General features: G+C 39.3%; 1 protein-coding gene across 1 annotated transcript; it reads right to left on the reverse strand.

Moving 5' to 3' along the window:
• Window positions 1-5,799: 5,799 nt before the first annotated feature.
• TSPAN32 (tetraspanin 32) lies at window positions 5,800-15,010 on the reverse strand. The gene is made up of 8 exons (XM_053449297.1): window positions 14,866-15,010; window positions 14,327-14,441; window positions 13,892-13,989; window positions 12,197-12,271; window positions 8,606-8,707; window positions 8,431-8,514; window positions 7,827-7,910; window positions 5,800-5,964 (listed from the first exon to the last, which is right to left on the reverse strand). The coding sequence occupies exons 1-8, from the start codon at window positions 14,929-14,931 to the stop codon at window positions 5,800-5,802; spliced, it is 789 nt and encodes a 262-aa protein (XP_053305272.1). The 5' UTR covers window positions 14,932-15,010.
• Between the last annotated feature and the right edge of the window lie 252 nt (window positions 15,011-15,262).

Below are 15,262 nucleotides of genomic sequence, written 5' to 3' on the forward strand. Positions count from 1 at the left end.
CACGCATGACTCCCTCACGCCTGTCACAACTCACTCCCTTGATACCTATTATGCATCACACCTATTGTATATAACTCACTCCGTCACAACTGTCACACCTTCATATCTATCACACGCACCACATCTCACTGGTCTGCAATGTAACTCTCTGTTTAAACCCCAAACTGAAGTTGTGGATTCTGGACTAACTGCTAAAGAAACATTACATTGTAATCAATAGAATGTAATTCCTACTAAGCCATTCAATGAGGTGCAAAGACTATTAGCATGATTTAAATGTTTCATCTTAGACCACGGAAATTTGGACTAGAATCCACAAGAAACTGTAAAGAGTGGACAAGCACCCATTACATGCACTTACAAAGTACTTTATTATGGATTCTTTGTTGCTGTGGCTGCATCCTTTAAATTGAGGTATTGCGGTCTCTGAAATGTGAGAAATCAATGAGTTAAATGTAATGTGTGGTCCACAAGGAGATAGAGTGCTCCGACCCAACTATAGGAATCAGGAAATATACTTACTAGCTCTATATTTTCGAATAGTGATTCTTGAAAGCCCCACAATCATGCAGTTTAATGCCCAATTAGTAGCTCTGGGTGGGAGACGTGGGGTCCTAGATGTGTTCTGTTCATGTTCATCTTCTGGTCTCCCGATAAGGAATCAGCTCATGATCATGATCTTTATCATGACCTTTTCCTCCTGAGATCTAGCGGACATGATTGGGAGCACCATGCTGAGATCCGGATAATTTTGCCGTATGACAGAGAGAGGAAACAGGAGCTGAATGATGGCAAGGAAGGAAGGGAGGCAAGGAGACAATCAAACCAACACCAGAATTCCCAGTATATGAAGTGGGAAATCCATCCCTCTGTGGATATGAATGATAATACCATTAGAATACAACCTAAAACACAAATGGATTCCAAGCATATTGAGTATTTCCATGGAATGCATGCATAACTTGTGACTATAATAAATAAAGGAATTAATTAGGGACAGTAAGGAATTCCCGTCTGATCCGTTAATAATACAGCTTTTCTATTCATATCGTTGGGTGGTCCAATACAGCATGTTTAACACTCATGGCCCTGAATAGCTGACGTGATAACCCTAAATATAAAGATAATGCATACGTGGCTTTACCTGTTAACCTGCATTGACAGCAGTACAGGGAGTTAAAGCCTTTTGGATCATCTGGATTCTCAGGGCTCTGACTTTTCCATTCATGAAAAATACATTGAATTCTCTAATGATTTTCCAGGCCCCAAGTACTTTGTAAATGTAATATCTTTGGAAGATGAGATTGCACCTCCAACCACAAAGGAGACTTAATGCACATATCCTCAATCTCTGGTGTATGAGAGGAAGAGAAGGTTCTTCGCTCCAGTGTGCTCTGCTATATTATGTATAAACGGAATGAAATGAGAAACTAGATTGTTCCATTGTTTATAACGCTGTCATGTTTGGGTTACAATAAGCAGTCCTTTCCAGAACTGTGCGTATGTGTTCTGTCCTCTCCTAAACCCAGAGTGCATTACAAGCAGTGACTGAATAGCACCTTCTACCAATGATACAAAGTCCATCATCTGAAATTTGTGCGTTAAACTTAAATTTGAAACACAACCTTAATTAAATTTTTTTTTCTGGTTACACAAAGAGTTAAGCTTAGCACAATATCTGTTTCTTAAAAGGAACGCAAGCCCATGTGAGGCACTGACAGATACCCAGCAACCACCGCATACATCCATTTTAATATGTAACAAGCATGCTCATTTTATGTCCATTTTTGTAGACACCCCTAGTCTCGTGAAAACGTACTGCCCTGCTGAAAGGGCCCTTGAGCAGATGGCAAGGGTGGTGAAGCTGGCGAGTAACCATAATAAGCTATGGTGTGGGCAGTCAGTCTTGTCACCTAACATGAGTTATGGAGGCATCCCTAACCATGGTTGCCATATTGGCCATGCTTTCCAGGTTAATGTAAGTTTTACGTGTTGGTGACCACGTAAATATTATGTGCTCATTTCTGTGTGTTTATACACTCCACATGCAGGGAAGGCAATTTTAGGTCAACATGTCATTATATAGTGTGTAAGTTAAATAAGCATCTCATTTTTACATATTTCATCCAGTTAGACAATCCAGAGTATCCCTAGAAGCATGCCTGTGGTGAATTTGTGGAAAGGCAAGACTTGCCTAATAAACTGGCCACAAAGTGCATATAATCTGACTAACACACATGGTGATAACCGCACTCTATCGGTGAGACAACCCTGTGGACTACATGTCATTTATTTAGAACACTCTACCTTATATTCCTTTTTTTGATAACCTAGGCCTTTGTTAATCGTTCAAACTTGAGTCGCATACATTGGCTACGCTAAGCTTCACGTGCTGCCAAGTTTTTCAAACAAATTCAAATTGGTTCCCCACTTATTCTTGAAGGTAGTATAGATAGCTTGACTAACAAATGTTTACACCCACATAAACGGGTGAGATGACGCTTTTATCTTATTATGTTTTACTTGTAGAGCAGCAGCAGATTCCGTAGCATCTTGGCTGTGTGCAAAGCCCAGTGCTCTTCCCTGGCACAGAGGGGTTTTTTCTACAATAATTGTAGAAACTACATACCTCCCAACTTCAATGGCAGGGGTTCACACAATTCTGGGACACCAGAGAATGAAATCAGGATTGTGGTCCCAAATCCAGCTGTCGTGCCAAGCAGGGCAGAGGTAGAGCTCAGTGAGACAGCGGTATAGAGTGGCAAAAGCAGGACAGTTGTTAGGCATAAAACTATATAAGTTCTATTGTTGACTTAAATCAACAGAGATCAGGCCCGGTCTGGCCACCAAATGCCCAGTAGGCCAGAGACCTCTTCTACCTCTACTGCCACTTGGACAGCTGATCTGGTCCTTCAGTGTGCCGCCGTGCACTCGAAGAGTATAACAGGGGCCACGTGTACTCTGCCGGCAGTCACAAGGGTCGCCTTTCTTCTCCAAATATTTTGATCATGTAAGAAATAAGACCGGACAGTTACCTAGCTTACTGTAAATCAGTAAATAGCGAGTTCCACACAAGATTAAATGTTTTATCTCACAGATGTTTTTGATTTTTTTTTTCAAATTAAGCCTCAAAACAGGAAATAGTAGGTGGTTTAAAGGAATCCGCAAAGCATGACAAGTCTAACAGGCAGACCGAGGCCCTGTTATTATAAACATCTCAAGAACGAGCATATGGTGTTACACTGTTAATGTAACAGACTTTTTATGCTCCGTTGATTAATGTTAAAAGGGAAGTCCCAAGGATTGTTTTTCTCCTTCGCTGCTGTATACAGTAATGTCTGGATTTATCTCATTTTGCTTCAATAAACTTCCTTTATCTACAGACCTGAAGGACGCCGTTGCTGCCAGTCATGTGATATTTTGGTTGGCTTTCCCTTCTCAAACACCACACTGAGCTGAATCTTTAAGGCAGTGCTAATGAAGTCCGTTCCTCCATAGACCTTTATTAGTCAGTGTCCAATTGGGTGATTAAGACTAAGCCATTCCACTGTTTACCACAAGCAGTTAAACAAAGGCATAACGGCATTTGCCTAATAGTTTAGGTTGAGATAACAGAGCTGGAACACAGAAATGTGTGTTATTTACACCGAGAGGCGAAGTATATGCAACGATGTGCAGCTATAAGAAAACATTATATTATGGAGCAACATTTTAAGTTTACTTGGGGTGGCCAGTCTACTAATGCAGACCTTAAAATATCATATTTTAAATAGGAAAAGATCACTCAAGATAGAGTGTGATTCAGCGGGGCCACTAGAGATTCACAAATGATCTTCAGCTGGCCCAGGAATGCGTCAAATCACCATAACGTCTCATAAAAGCCTCCCAAGGAACCATAAATAAAGAAGAATTATTGGCTGTATTTTTATACTTCATTGTAACATAACCTTTGCTGATACTTCAATGCTAACTAGACGTAATGTGATAACAGGCAATCCTAGCAATAACAAGACATCACACAACATTGTCCATCTGTGAAGTGCTAGACACACTGTTGACTGCCCCAGAGGGGAAATACCAGGGGCAGGAATCTCCTATCTGTGACCGCTTAACCTTTGAAGGCTTTCACTGTAATTAAAGGTTATCATTGGGTACCGGCACAAGCTACTCCCATATCTAACAGAACAGCCACTTGGAGATAAAAGACATTATAAAGGAAACAGCTGGTTACATATATCAATAGAGTTTAGCCATACTGTACTTTTGGAAGATAATAACTCCCCTGGCATTGAAAAACCTATTAGAAAAAGTAAAATTAAACTTATTTTTGTCATTGGGGTTAATGAAGTTTCACTAGCTTCACTGAAAATGTACAATTGAACATTGATGCTTGTTGTTATGTGATTTGACATTTGGAATCCTCGTGTATTAGTCTCAATACAAGCTCAGGGAATCATTAAATGGGAGTATTTATTAAAATGGCAATCGAGGACCCTGGTTTCTGGTGTACAAGTCTGGCCCAGGCTATGGTTAAGCTCATGTCTGGATTTGGAACATGGAAAACGAATTCATTAATTATTTATACTCATGTAGTTGTACCTTATCCCAAGGCTTAAGCGAAAGACTTTCCAGGTGATCCTAGATTTAAACTGCATGATGCACTGTGTTGTTGTAAGTGAAGGTCTGGGCTGATCTATCAGTAATCCAGCCCTATAGGCTCCCCTACACTGATACTGTATGGCACAGAATGCAAATTACCATTTTGAAGCAACTAAGTGTGAAGTTAGCGGTCCGATCATCTGGTATCAGGGATCTACTCTGTAGGGACCAAATCTGGAGATTAAATTATCACTGACTATTCACTAACAAGTCTAAAAGCTCAAATTCTCATCAAGGGAAAACTGCAACTTGCAGAAAACTGCCAATGCTTGCATTGCTCAATCAATGGGGATCTAACTTGCGGAATCTTGAAGGAACTTCACAAATATTGAATTCCCAGAATGCATCCAAACTTACCATTTATCAGCAAATTAACACTGTTGTCAAAACCTAGAATTTAGTGAATAAACTCCAAGGTGTGAAAAAATATTTCCCCATTGTGCGTCTAACACCATACATTTGATCCTTTGATTTAGGAAGAGCATTTGATTATCTGTCATTTTACACATTCCAGTGTGAAACCTTTAAGATACTTTCTCCCACACAAAACATTACAAACAACTGTCTATTTTGAGAAGTTAAACATGTTTAATAGAAAAATGCTGAAGAAATGAAAAACTTGTCCCTTATATATTAAATACTTCTAACCTGGGTCCCACTTGGCATGGGATTCTGTTGGTTTCAAGGTCTAAGAGTATCAAAATGCTTTAAAGGGCAATTGAACGCACAAGGAACATGCCATCAAATGAGTTCCACCAGAGGTCAACTGTGTAGTCACAACTATGACCTTTCTTACTGATCACTACCAGGTCTAGCTCAGCTGCACCTGCGTTTTTGAGGCAGGAGATTCCTGAAAGGGTCGGTAAAATCCTTGGTCCACCGACTGCAGCTGAACAAATCCTGTCTGTTGATCACATCCAGTACATTTCCTTATTGTAAGACATTATAATGCAGGATAGCTCACTTTTAATTTCTTGACCTACAACTCCCATAGGACTGTGTTGAGCCAAATGCTCGCAGGGTCGTGGAAAAGTTTCCACCATCACTGGTGTAATTTATAACAGGACAATTATTCCTCTTTAATTTCTATACTAAGGTGATGTTTTATGGAAGCTAGACAGGAATCCAACAGACAGGACCTCACTTTGCATGTTGGGAGGGAAGCAGTTGAGTTAAAGGGGTATCTGCAGTTTGGCCCTGGGGCCAGTTCATAGCATCATTCAGGTTGTATTTGCCTCTGCGATCCCAACTTGTAGCTCTCTGGAAACTGAAACAAAGGAAGGAGGAAAGGATCATCCCATAAACCTGCAAAAGACATCACACAACTGATTAGAAGTAGTCCATCTATTCAGTGTTTATTTATTCTGCAAAGTAATTCCAAATGCAGTTCTCTCTCATTTTTGCATTTAGTTAATTCTCTTCGATAACACTCGGACTTTTGACATATTTGCCCAGAGATGGCTCCTAGCAAATGAATCTGACTCCTAAATTCTTCCCAAATATGTCAAATCTTTTCCTGACCCTCAACCTGTTATGCTTATGAGATTAGCCTTAAATAATCATTGAACAATCATTTTAAACTGCGATTATAATTATTCAATTCATAAATTAAAGTCATTATTATTATTATTTTCAATGTCTACAGTGTTAGAAACAAATAAACCTCATTTATGAATCTACTGCCAGCACTGTACACTTATTAAACACTTCTCCATATAGAATTAGAAGGACATTTTCACTTTAATTTTTCTTTTATTTTCCTTTAGATTATTATTTTTTTATTTTACTTTTCTGCACGCGTCTCCTTAATTGATTTTTCTTTGATATGTATTTTTTTTATATAGCGAGATAACTTTGATTAAAGCAAAGACTTCCGGATTGTTGAATTTTTATTTCTTGTTTTTTCTCCTCTAATTTTTTTTTTACATTTCCATTTTTCCCCCTGATTTTCCCCCTTGTTTTTTTTTCCTTTTCCACATAATAATTGTTGTCATCACTGTTTCCCAATGTTATGGTTTCAGTACGATTTATATTGTACAATGTATATTGTATTTGCTTTATTTTTTGATGATCTCATATACGTTTGATGTTGTATTTACATTTGTTTTGTATTTTATAAGGCTGTAATAAAAATTACTTGAAACAACAAAAATAAAAGAAAACAGGGTAGCTGAGGATAGGGCGACACATACGTTTGTATGGAATTGTACCACTCCACAATACATAAAAGGCTGCCATAGCTGCCCTGCGATCAACTAAGTGAGGGGCTTCCTTGACATATATAGAAAGTTCTAAACATGCATTGGATAGGCGTATGCCTATCCTGAATCTAAGACAAGAGAGAGGGCTGATTATGGGTTAAGTATTTACATCGGATGGGTTCTTATATGCAGTCAAAAGTTGTGTACATGTGTTAACTTTAAAATAGTCTTTATATCAGCGTTCAACACACCTGCTTTACAGCTTTCAAATGCTGCATTACAAAGATACTCTCTTCAATATTATTTATTTGGAAAGCAATAGAATATTCTGCACTGCAATTATCCTTCCAAAAAGCCCTTGATTATCTTTCTCCTACCAAAAATATGACAAGGTCAGTAATATGTCCAAATATAGTAGGACGAGACACAAATATTTTTTTAAAAAAAGGAATGCTCATTAGTTACCCTGACAATGAGCAAGACAATGAAATCAAAACACGTATATTAATGCTATACTAAACATGTTTGTGAACTTTATCCATGTGTGCCATAAGAACCAACTGAATCCATCCCTGAAAACCACCATAAACCTTTTTGTTATTATTTCTTTTTTTTACTTTCTGCTTTAAAATTATTCAGATTTTCTATCTTTACCATCACACCTGCCCCCGCTGAAGACATAGCTAGGATTTTTACGATTTCCATTCATCTTCCATGATCCCTTGGTGACCATTACATGGAATTCTTGGCCAGCCAGCGTAGGAAATTGTAAGGCATTTCCTGGAACCTGTCTGCATTCCTTTAGCAGACTGCGCATGAGCACTATTTGCTTCTGTAAAGCCATCATCACTAATATCCTACTTATATTAGGATGGGTGGGCTGGTGTCTGGGTGTTATTCCCAGTCCCAATCACATCTTCATCATGGAAAAGTTGGTTTATCAAGGACATTAAGTGTGTCACTTACTGTGAATCCCAAGGTTAGCAGCAGAATGTTTGTTATCCATTGCCAGTGACTGTTTATTGCAGCGGAGATAACCAACACACAGTCCTGTAGGAGAATCAGAGGGAAGCAAATTGGGCCAAAACATTAGACTCGCTTACTGAATATTCACTATGGAAGCTTATACCAGATCCGCACAGGTTTTACCTCTCACCGTCTGTAACGTGGATAAGCTCAGAGGATGTTTCCTCACAAATACAATTTATTAAAGGAGCAAAAGATACTCCAAAGCTGTATGAGTTTGAGTTGTGCTGCTGTTTATAGGAGTTGACATAATCGCTTTCTTTTTTCTGAGATCTAATGATATCACGTTGATTTCCAGCAAGAGATAAAGGTTGATGGCTACTTTGAGTGCAGCTCTAAGGGAAACCTCCAGTGTTACAATTAGATACAACAAGATAATGAGAAACGCTAACAATAATGACTGCTCTTGCACATAGACTAAACGTGTGTTGTACTGTGTGTTAAGCAAATAACCTTACAGAGAATATGGCATCTTTTGCTTTCTTTAGCAGATGAGTATAGCGGCACTGCTAATGACTTACAATAAGACTTTTCCTAAACTCACCAATGTCTCTGTCATGGACTCGCACAGGTGTCGTGCCTGGAGAACTCCCTGGTTCCAACTTCCAATCTTCCCACAGCAGTGGAACTGGAATAGAGCAATTAGTGAGATTATTTACGCAAAACTAGACCTGCAGATCACTAATCTGAATGTGTCTGTCACCATTCTTGGTACTCACATTTTCATGTATGCTCAGTAGATCTTCTCTCCTACCTTCATGAGATTCTTGGAGAACCTGGTCATACAGACCATCATAGACATCTAGGAACAAAGATTCTACCTGAAGAAGTAGATGGATATGTATTAATATTTTAGCAGTCACTAGTGAAACAACAAGGACTTTTGATGGTCCAATGGTCTTCCTTAAAGACTACTAAACTTGATTGAGCAACTTGGTCAGGTTAAGCAGCTTGTGCCATCAGTCTGGATTACTGTTGAGGTCCCTGCCTTTTCCATTTGGAAAATGACTTTTGACTTCTCATAGACCCTCTCCATGGTTTTCATTCTGCATAGATCATGATCAGCAGGAACGTTCCATACAAACCTCATCAATGTGCCTGTCAACTGCTACACATTTAGCACTTAGCACCTGGCTTGGTCCAATTCTGTCTTAAATAGGTTACTGTTGCATATTTGGCATACATTCTTTTCCATAACTGATCATTTAAAGGGAATGGTCATGTTCCAATCCTTACTAGATATTAATCTAACGTACCCCTTAAATCTCTATTGTGTGTGAGAGAGAGAGCAGCCATCTGGCCGGTTCATTACATGTTTTAAGTGGTGCTTAACCATCATAAGCCAGTTAAAACAGGAGGGGTGCATGCTTAGTCTTTTAAAACAATCCATTTACAGCCCTCAAAGTTTGTGAACATCTTACTTGACCTCTTTACTGTGGGATTATGGGAAATAGAGGAACATTTGCAATAAATGACTTGGCTATGCCTCTGGTGGAAGCAAAGGTGACCTCAGAGCTGGAAGCTAAAAATCAAAATAATTTAAAAATGAAATATAAATAAAAATAATAAAAACAAGCAATAACACATTTGCTAGAACAATCTTTGCTAGATTATCTGATTTGACCGTTCCACTTTAAAACTTTAAAGAGATAGTAGTGCTTCAGTTTAATTGGAGATGGCTGCCTCGATCGGTTTTAGCAAAACACAAAAGATTCAAATTACATTTTCAACGTGCATTCTGTATACATTTTTGCACTTTTTTTTTGCATTTTATAATGCAACTTAATTGCATAGTTTATGTAATTTTCTTCTATATGACTGTGATTCTCCAATTTGTAAAAAAAATGATAAATAATATTTGTTTCTAAAACTGTTAAAGCACTTCAATTTCTGCTGTCTGTCTAATAGAGTGCAAGCTCACAGGTGTAGGGTCTTCTTCTATTTATTGTATCGGTATGTCTTATTATCAGTATATAGTGTTCATTTTCGCTCTCCCCTTATGTAATTACGGAATATGCCAGCGATCTATAGATAAAAATATAGAGCGCTCAACGTCTTCTTCTCACGTCTCCTATCCCTGCTCAGTAAATGTGTACGGAGTGTACGGAGAATGAAAAATCTGTGGAAAATGTCTGGTCTGCATCTGAGCAACTGTTTGGCAACATCTGATTATTCAATAAAAGAGCTTGGTGATTGGTTCTTCCACAGCCAATCACAATACTCCTATAATTCTGCTGCAGAGATGGCGAGCGCCGTCACACTGGACCCGGAAACTCGATGGCGTGCGTGGAATTTAAATTGTTTCGTATCGGGCTGTTATTTCTGTAACGGACACATACGTTTTACATACTATGTGCAGCCAAATAGACATAGAGACACACGGGGATCAATTAACTGACCATGGACATCCCTTCCTTGACTAACTCTAATTCTTTTTGGCGATTATATGCATTGTACACGGGCACGTCTGCAGCCTGTGGCATTTTTATGTATAAGTGTAAAAAGGGCAAGGTGGCAATCATAGTGTTCTAGAATCGGAGATACACAGATCTACTTCCACCATGCTAAGCCAGACGATATGCATTATTCGGAGTGGAAGCTCATACTAGGTTGTAGAATAAATAGGACAGTCTGGCCGATATTAAAAAACATTTGGATGACTTTGTTTAATCCATCTCCTCTGATGAAATGTTCTGGTTTTCACCCACTCGCTGCCTCCCTCCCTTCCCTTCATACTGCAGAATGTGATTAATCAGAGGACTTCACCCGCAGAGAAGGGATATTTATCACCCCTTACTTACTGCAATCGATACAGCGACAGTCAGCATAGAATAAGCAGTACGTACATATGCATTTTATCTGAAAAAAGGGATTTTTAGACCAACTGATTTTCTTAAACAATGTAAATAATCTTGCTGTTAAGTTCGTCTCACAACTAAATGTGGATAACACTGGGAGTTATTTATAAAAGGTCATTTTGATGCGAAGTTTGAAAAGTGGTCCTATCATGAGAGCAACCCATGGCACCCTGTCAGGGCTCCACCCTGCCAGCCTGGGCTATGTGATGATTATAACACTGTCACGTCTATCTGCAGCCACTAGTGGCAACCCTTCCTCTCAGGAGCACCTCTTTCTAATCACTTGGGACAGCTGAGCCACGTTACCTGAGTTTAGCCCTAATATACCCGATCTGCCCTTCAGACTGGGCCTTTGCATTGTTTGGCTTGGGTTCCTGTTAGTCTGCTTGCAGCTAAAGCTCTGTGTACTTCATTCTGATCTCCTGTGTATGACCTTGGCTACGTTCACGATCCAGATTTATGTACCAGACCCCGACGTGTCCCAGACTTACCTACCTGTCCAGCCGTTTTCAAGCCATGTGCCCTGCCTGAGGGCTTCCAAGCCATGTCTCCCTGTCCTCACTACAGTTCCCCTGTCTTCACTACAGTTCCCCTGTCTTCACTACAGTTCCCCTGTCCTCGCTAGAGTTCCCCTGTCCTCGCTAGAGTTCCCCTTTATTCTTCGATTCCAGTCCTGCTTTTCTGCCTTCTGTGTGCCTGTCTGTACCTACCTACCAGTTATGATGCATCAAGGGGTACAGACAGAGCCCCTGGTATCCCCTGCAACTGGGCTCTTACCCGACCTGTTGGCCCGGGTCCTGACACACCCCTTTATTTTGGCTGAACCAAAACCCATAGATAATCTCCACTTAATTCCCTATATACATAATACATCGAAAAATAATTGCAGAATTCATTTTAATAGTGTTACATGGTCTCACGATTTTCTTTCGATTTTTTGAACATTAGGTTTGGAGGATCCACAGGTCTTTTGTCTTTGTATTGTATTCAATTCTCTGATAGGTATTCTTTAAAACAAACAAAATAAGCAAATAAAATTAAGCCTTAACTTGATCTAGAGGTGGGCTGCCCTTCTCCTCCACGGTTCAATGATTCTTGCCACTGATTGGCTGCTTAAAGCAGTCAGTCAGTGCCAGGAAAATGTTCCCCCTGAAAAAAGTTGGAGCGCTTGGTGCGTGCGTATGCGCACAGGGATATGAACAGACCCTCTCCTCCAACATTCCTCCAACATTCACCATGCCAGCGATGGAGCTGGCCAGAAGAAAATATATCACATGTAGGGAGAAGTGCTCACCACAAAAATTAAAAGGACCCAGCAGCTATGCAGAAATGTATTAAGGTGTATCAAATTTCAGAAACCTACATATGATGAAAGTTAGAATACTTATATCTGACATTAAACCTTACTTAGTTCACACACAGCATACCGGTATTTAATACTACATTTGTTACCTCTTCCTGAGATTCATGTGTCCAAGTGACTCCGGCCATCAGAGCACAGAACAGGCAACCAAACACCAGAAAGGTCTGCAAGGCAAACAGTGATACAAAGCGTGAAAGCACATTGATACATTGGGTTACTTCCATATGTAATTAAATCACATTTCAATACCTTTCAATGTGCTGTGAGACCCTGTTAGTTTTTTTATGAATAATACTGACATCTAGTGGTTAAAGTGAATGTTACATGAATAGGGAGTGTGACACTAACACAATACACCAGAGGATGCAGTAGAGGGTAAATTCTCCTATTGACCTTCCAATGATTTTAAGCGTTAAAAAACGGAAAATGATTCAGTGAATAAACGCATGATGTCAGGCGCCAATCATGCAGCTTGTTACGTATTCTCTTCTGCCTTGCATTAATGTATATAGACTATTATTGCAGGCCCATACACTTTCCTGTCACTGCTTGTAATGCACTCTGGGTTTAGGAGAGGACAGAACACATACACACAGTTCTGGAAAGGACTGCTTATTGTAACCCAAACATGACAGCGTTATAAACAATGGAACAATCTAGTTTCTCATTTCATTCCGTTTATACATAATATAGCAGAGCACACTGGAGCAAAGAACCTTCTCTCCCTCTCATACACCAGAGATTGAGGATATGTGCATTAAGGCTCCTTTGTGGTTGGAGGTGCAATCTCATTTTCCAAAGATATTACATTTACAAAGTACTTGGGGCCTGGAAAATCATTAGAGAATTCAATGTATTTTTCATGAATGGAAAAGTCAGTGCCCTGAGAATCCAGATGATCCAAAAGGCTTTACTTCCCGGTACAGCTGTCAATGCAGGTTAACAGGTAAAGACATTTAAATCTGATTAGCTCCTTGGATGCATCATCTTTATAATTAGAGTTGTCAAGTCAGCTGAGTATTACATATGCTGTACTACATAGCAAACTGTAGAATCTGAAGGCTGTTTAACTAATAGTTAATTAACTTTGCAGGCCATGAACACTGTCCGGAATGCACTGTTAGATCATCAGTTCTATAAGTAAGGTTTGCTTAATTAACATTGAAAATTAGAATCTGACAGCAGAGAAGAACCATTTAGTCTGTCTAGTCTGCCCGTTTGTTTCTAATCTAAAGTCTAAAGGCAGCATGTAAGGGCAGTCATGTGTAAGGGCAGTGTATGTGTATATGTGTGTTTATGGGCAGGTATGTGTAAAGGCAATGTGTAAGGGCAGTGTCAATAAAATAACTTCTGTAAAAAAAATAGCTGAGGGGGCACATTATTCCTTTGCCTCGGGAGCAAAAGAAGCCAGCTACGGCTCTGGTCACAACAACCGGGTGGTGTGGGAGCCTGTCTCTGTACTTATTTGTAAACTATAAAGAAAAGCTTTTGAGAGTTTTCCTCTCTTTCTTAGGTCTGAATCAATACCTGAGATAAACTTTTTAAGCTTGTTAAATCCCATAAAAAGGTATCATTGTACACTGCAATACTCTGATATTTTTGGGATCTAATTGATATATAATTAGTTTTATATGGCATAGCATATTAGTGTCCCCCCAGTTTTGACTGTGGTATCTTATGTGCCCCCCTATATACTGTTCTTAGAGTCCCGACTGAAGTCAAGGTAAAAATTCTGAAAACATGAAACCAGATTTCCCAAGCAGAGCTCTAGTCACAGTACTTACAATTGCCATCAAACGCTGTGACTCTCGTAGAACAGAGAGGGAACTGAGTAGAATGTTGAGGAAGAGAAAAGAACAGGTGCTTCCACCATACACCACCACTGAGAAGGAGAAGACATACACAGGGAATTGAGAACACCTCTAAATAAACCTTCCTATCCTATTTGATGCACACATTTTACATATACAGTATATATGACTGTATTAGTAATGTTACATACTGAAGTGTAACAAGTTATTTTATAAACTGGGGCATCAGTGATACCACTAACAGTCACGGATAATATTGTGGGGTAATGATGGTATCACATACTGTCTATTCCCTATACACAGTTAGCACCACATCCTTGACCAAGGCTTCTTCCCATATCAAATAAGGGGGTTGTATATACCATGGACTCAAAGGCTTGATGCTCCAACATATTTTTATGTACTTACTTGCAAGATGAACTCCTCTGAGTGGGTTCTCAGCAGGGGCGCACTTGGTCAGGATAGCGAAATGACTCCCTGACCCAGTTATGGCAGTCATAAAGCAGCCGGCAAGTGCCAGGAGCTGGAGCAAACAAAGAATTCAAAACTCAATTACATGTCACCCCTATATAATTATTCTCACGATTAAATGAATGTTATTCACCAAGTATATATCTCAATAAATAACAAGCACAATGGCAAATTTGGACTACCAAATTATAAGCAACACCTAAATACAATAAACATTACACAATTAAAATAGTAATCCAATTTAACAAACTATCTGATATGGTCCTGTCTATATATATATATATATATATATATATATATATATATATATATATATATATACTATAGAAATGCATATACACATCAAATGACCATGGAGGTCCAGGACCGTGAAATTAAGGGTTAAGTGGCCAAAATGTAAAGGCTATAGGAAGGGGTCACTGTATCCCCTACCTGCCGTTTCAAAAAATGTAACTGAGAAAGAAAAAAATTGTTACCATCATGAAGAGGCAGATGATTAGGAGCTGACACTTGGACACACGGACCCAAAGCTTCTGTCCCATGATGTCTCCTCCACCGTCATGCGTCTGTGTGCTCACATGGAAAGCTCATACGTGTAAACACAAATTGATATACACATGACGAGAGTGAAACTAACTCACAAACAGTCACAAATTAAATTCCATCAACATTCATGCACACACATTGACTCCCTTCCTGGAGCCTGCATACACTGATAAGAAACCAAGTCTGAGTGCATTATGGGAAATGTAGTTATTCACTAGCATAAAGAGCCAAGGAAGGGTAACAAAATAAGCAGAGCATTAAAGCCAACAAAACAGAAACATAACATATAAAAGTGACAAATGGCAAAACTCCTACTACAGTCACACT

The sequence above is a fragment of the Spea bombifrons genome, chromosome 10, assembly GCF_027358695.1.
Source record: "Spea bombifrons isolate aSpeBom1 chromosome 10, aSpeBom1.2.pri, whole genome shotgun sequence".
Lineage (NCBI taxonomy): Eukaryota > Metazoa > Chordata > Amphibia > Anura > Pelobatidae > Spea > Spea bombifrons.

Excerpts from the sequence above, each read along its gene's own strand:
- TSPAN32 (XM_053449297.1), bottom strand. The coding sequence starts at position 14,931 with ATGGGACAGAAGCTTTGGGTCCGTGTGTCCAAGTGTCAGCTCCTAATC. Across the intron at positions 13,990-14,326 it reads CAGAGGAGTTCATCTTGCAA|TGGTGGTGTATGGTGGAAGC; the intron begins GTAAGTACATAA and ends TCTCCTTCTCAG. Across the intron at positions 5,965-7,826 it reads TGCTAACCTTGGGATTCACA|GTTTATGGGATGATCCTTTC; the intron begins GTAAGTGACACA and ends TGTCTTTTGCAG.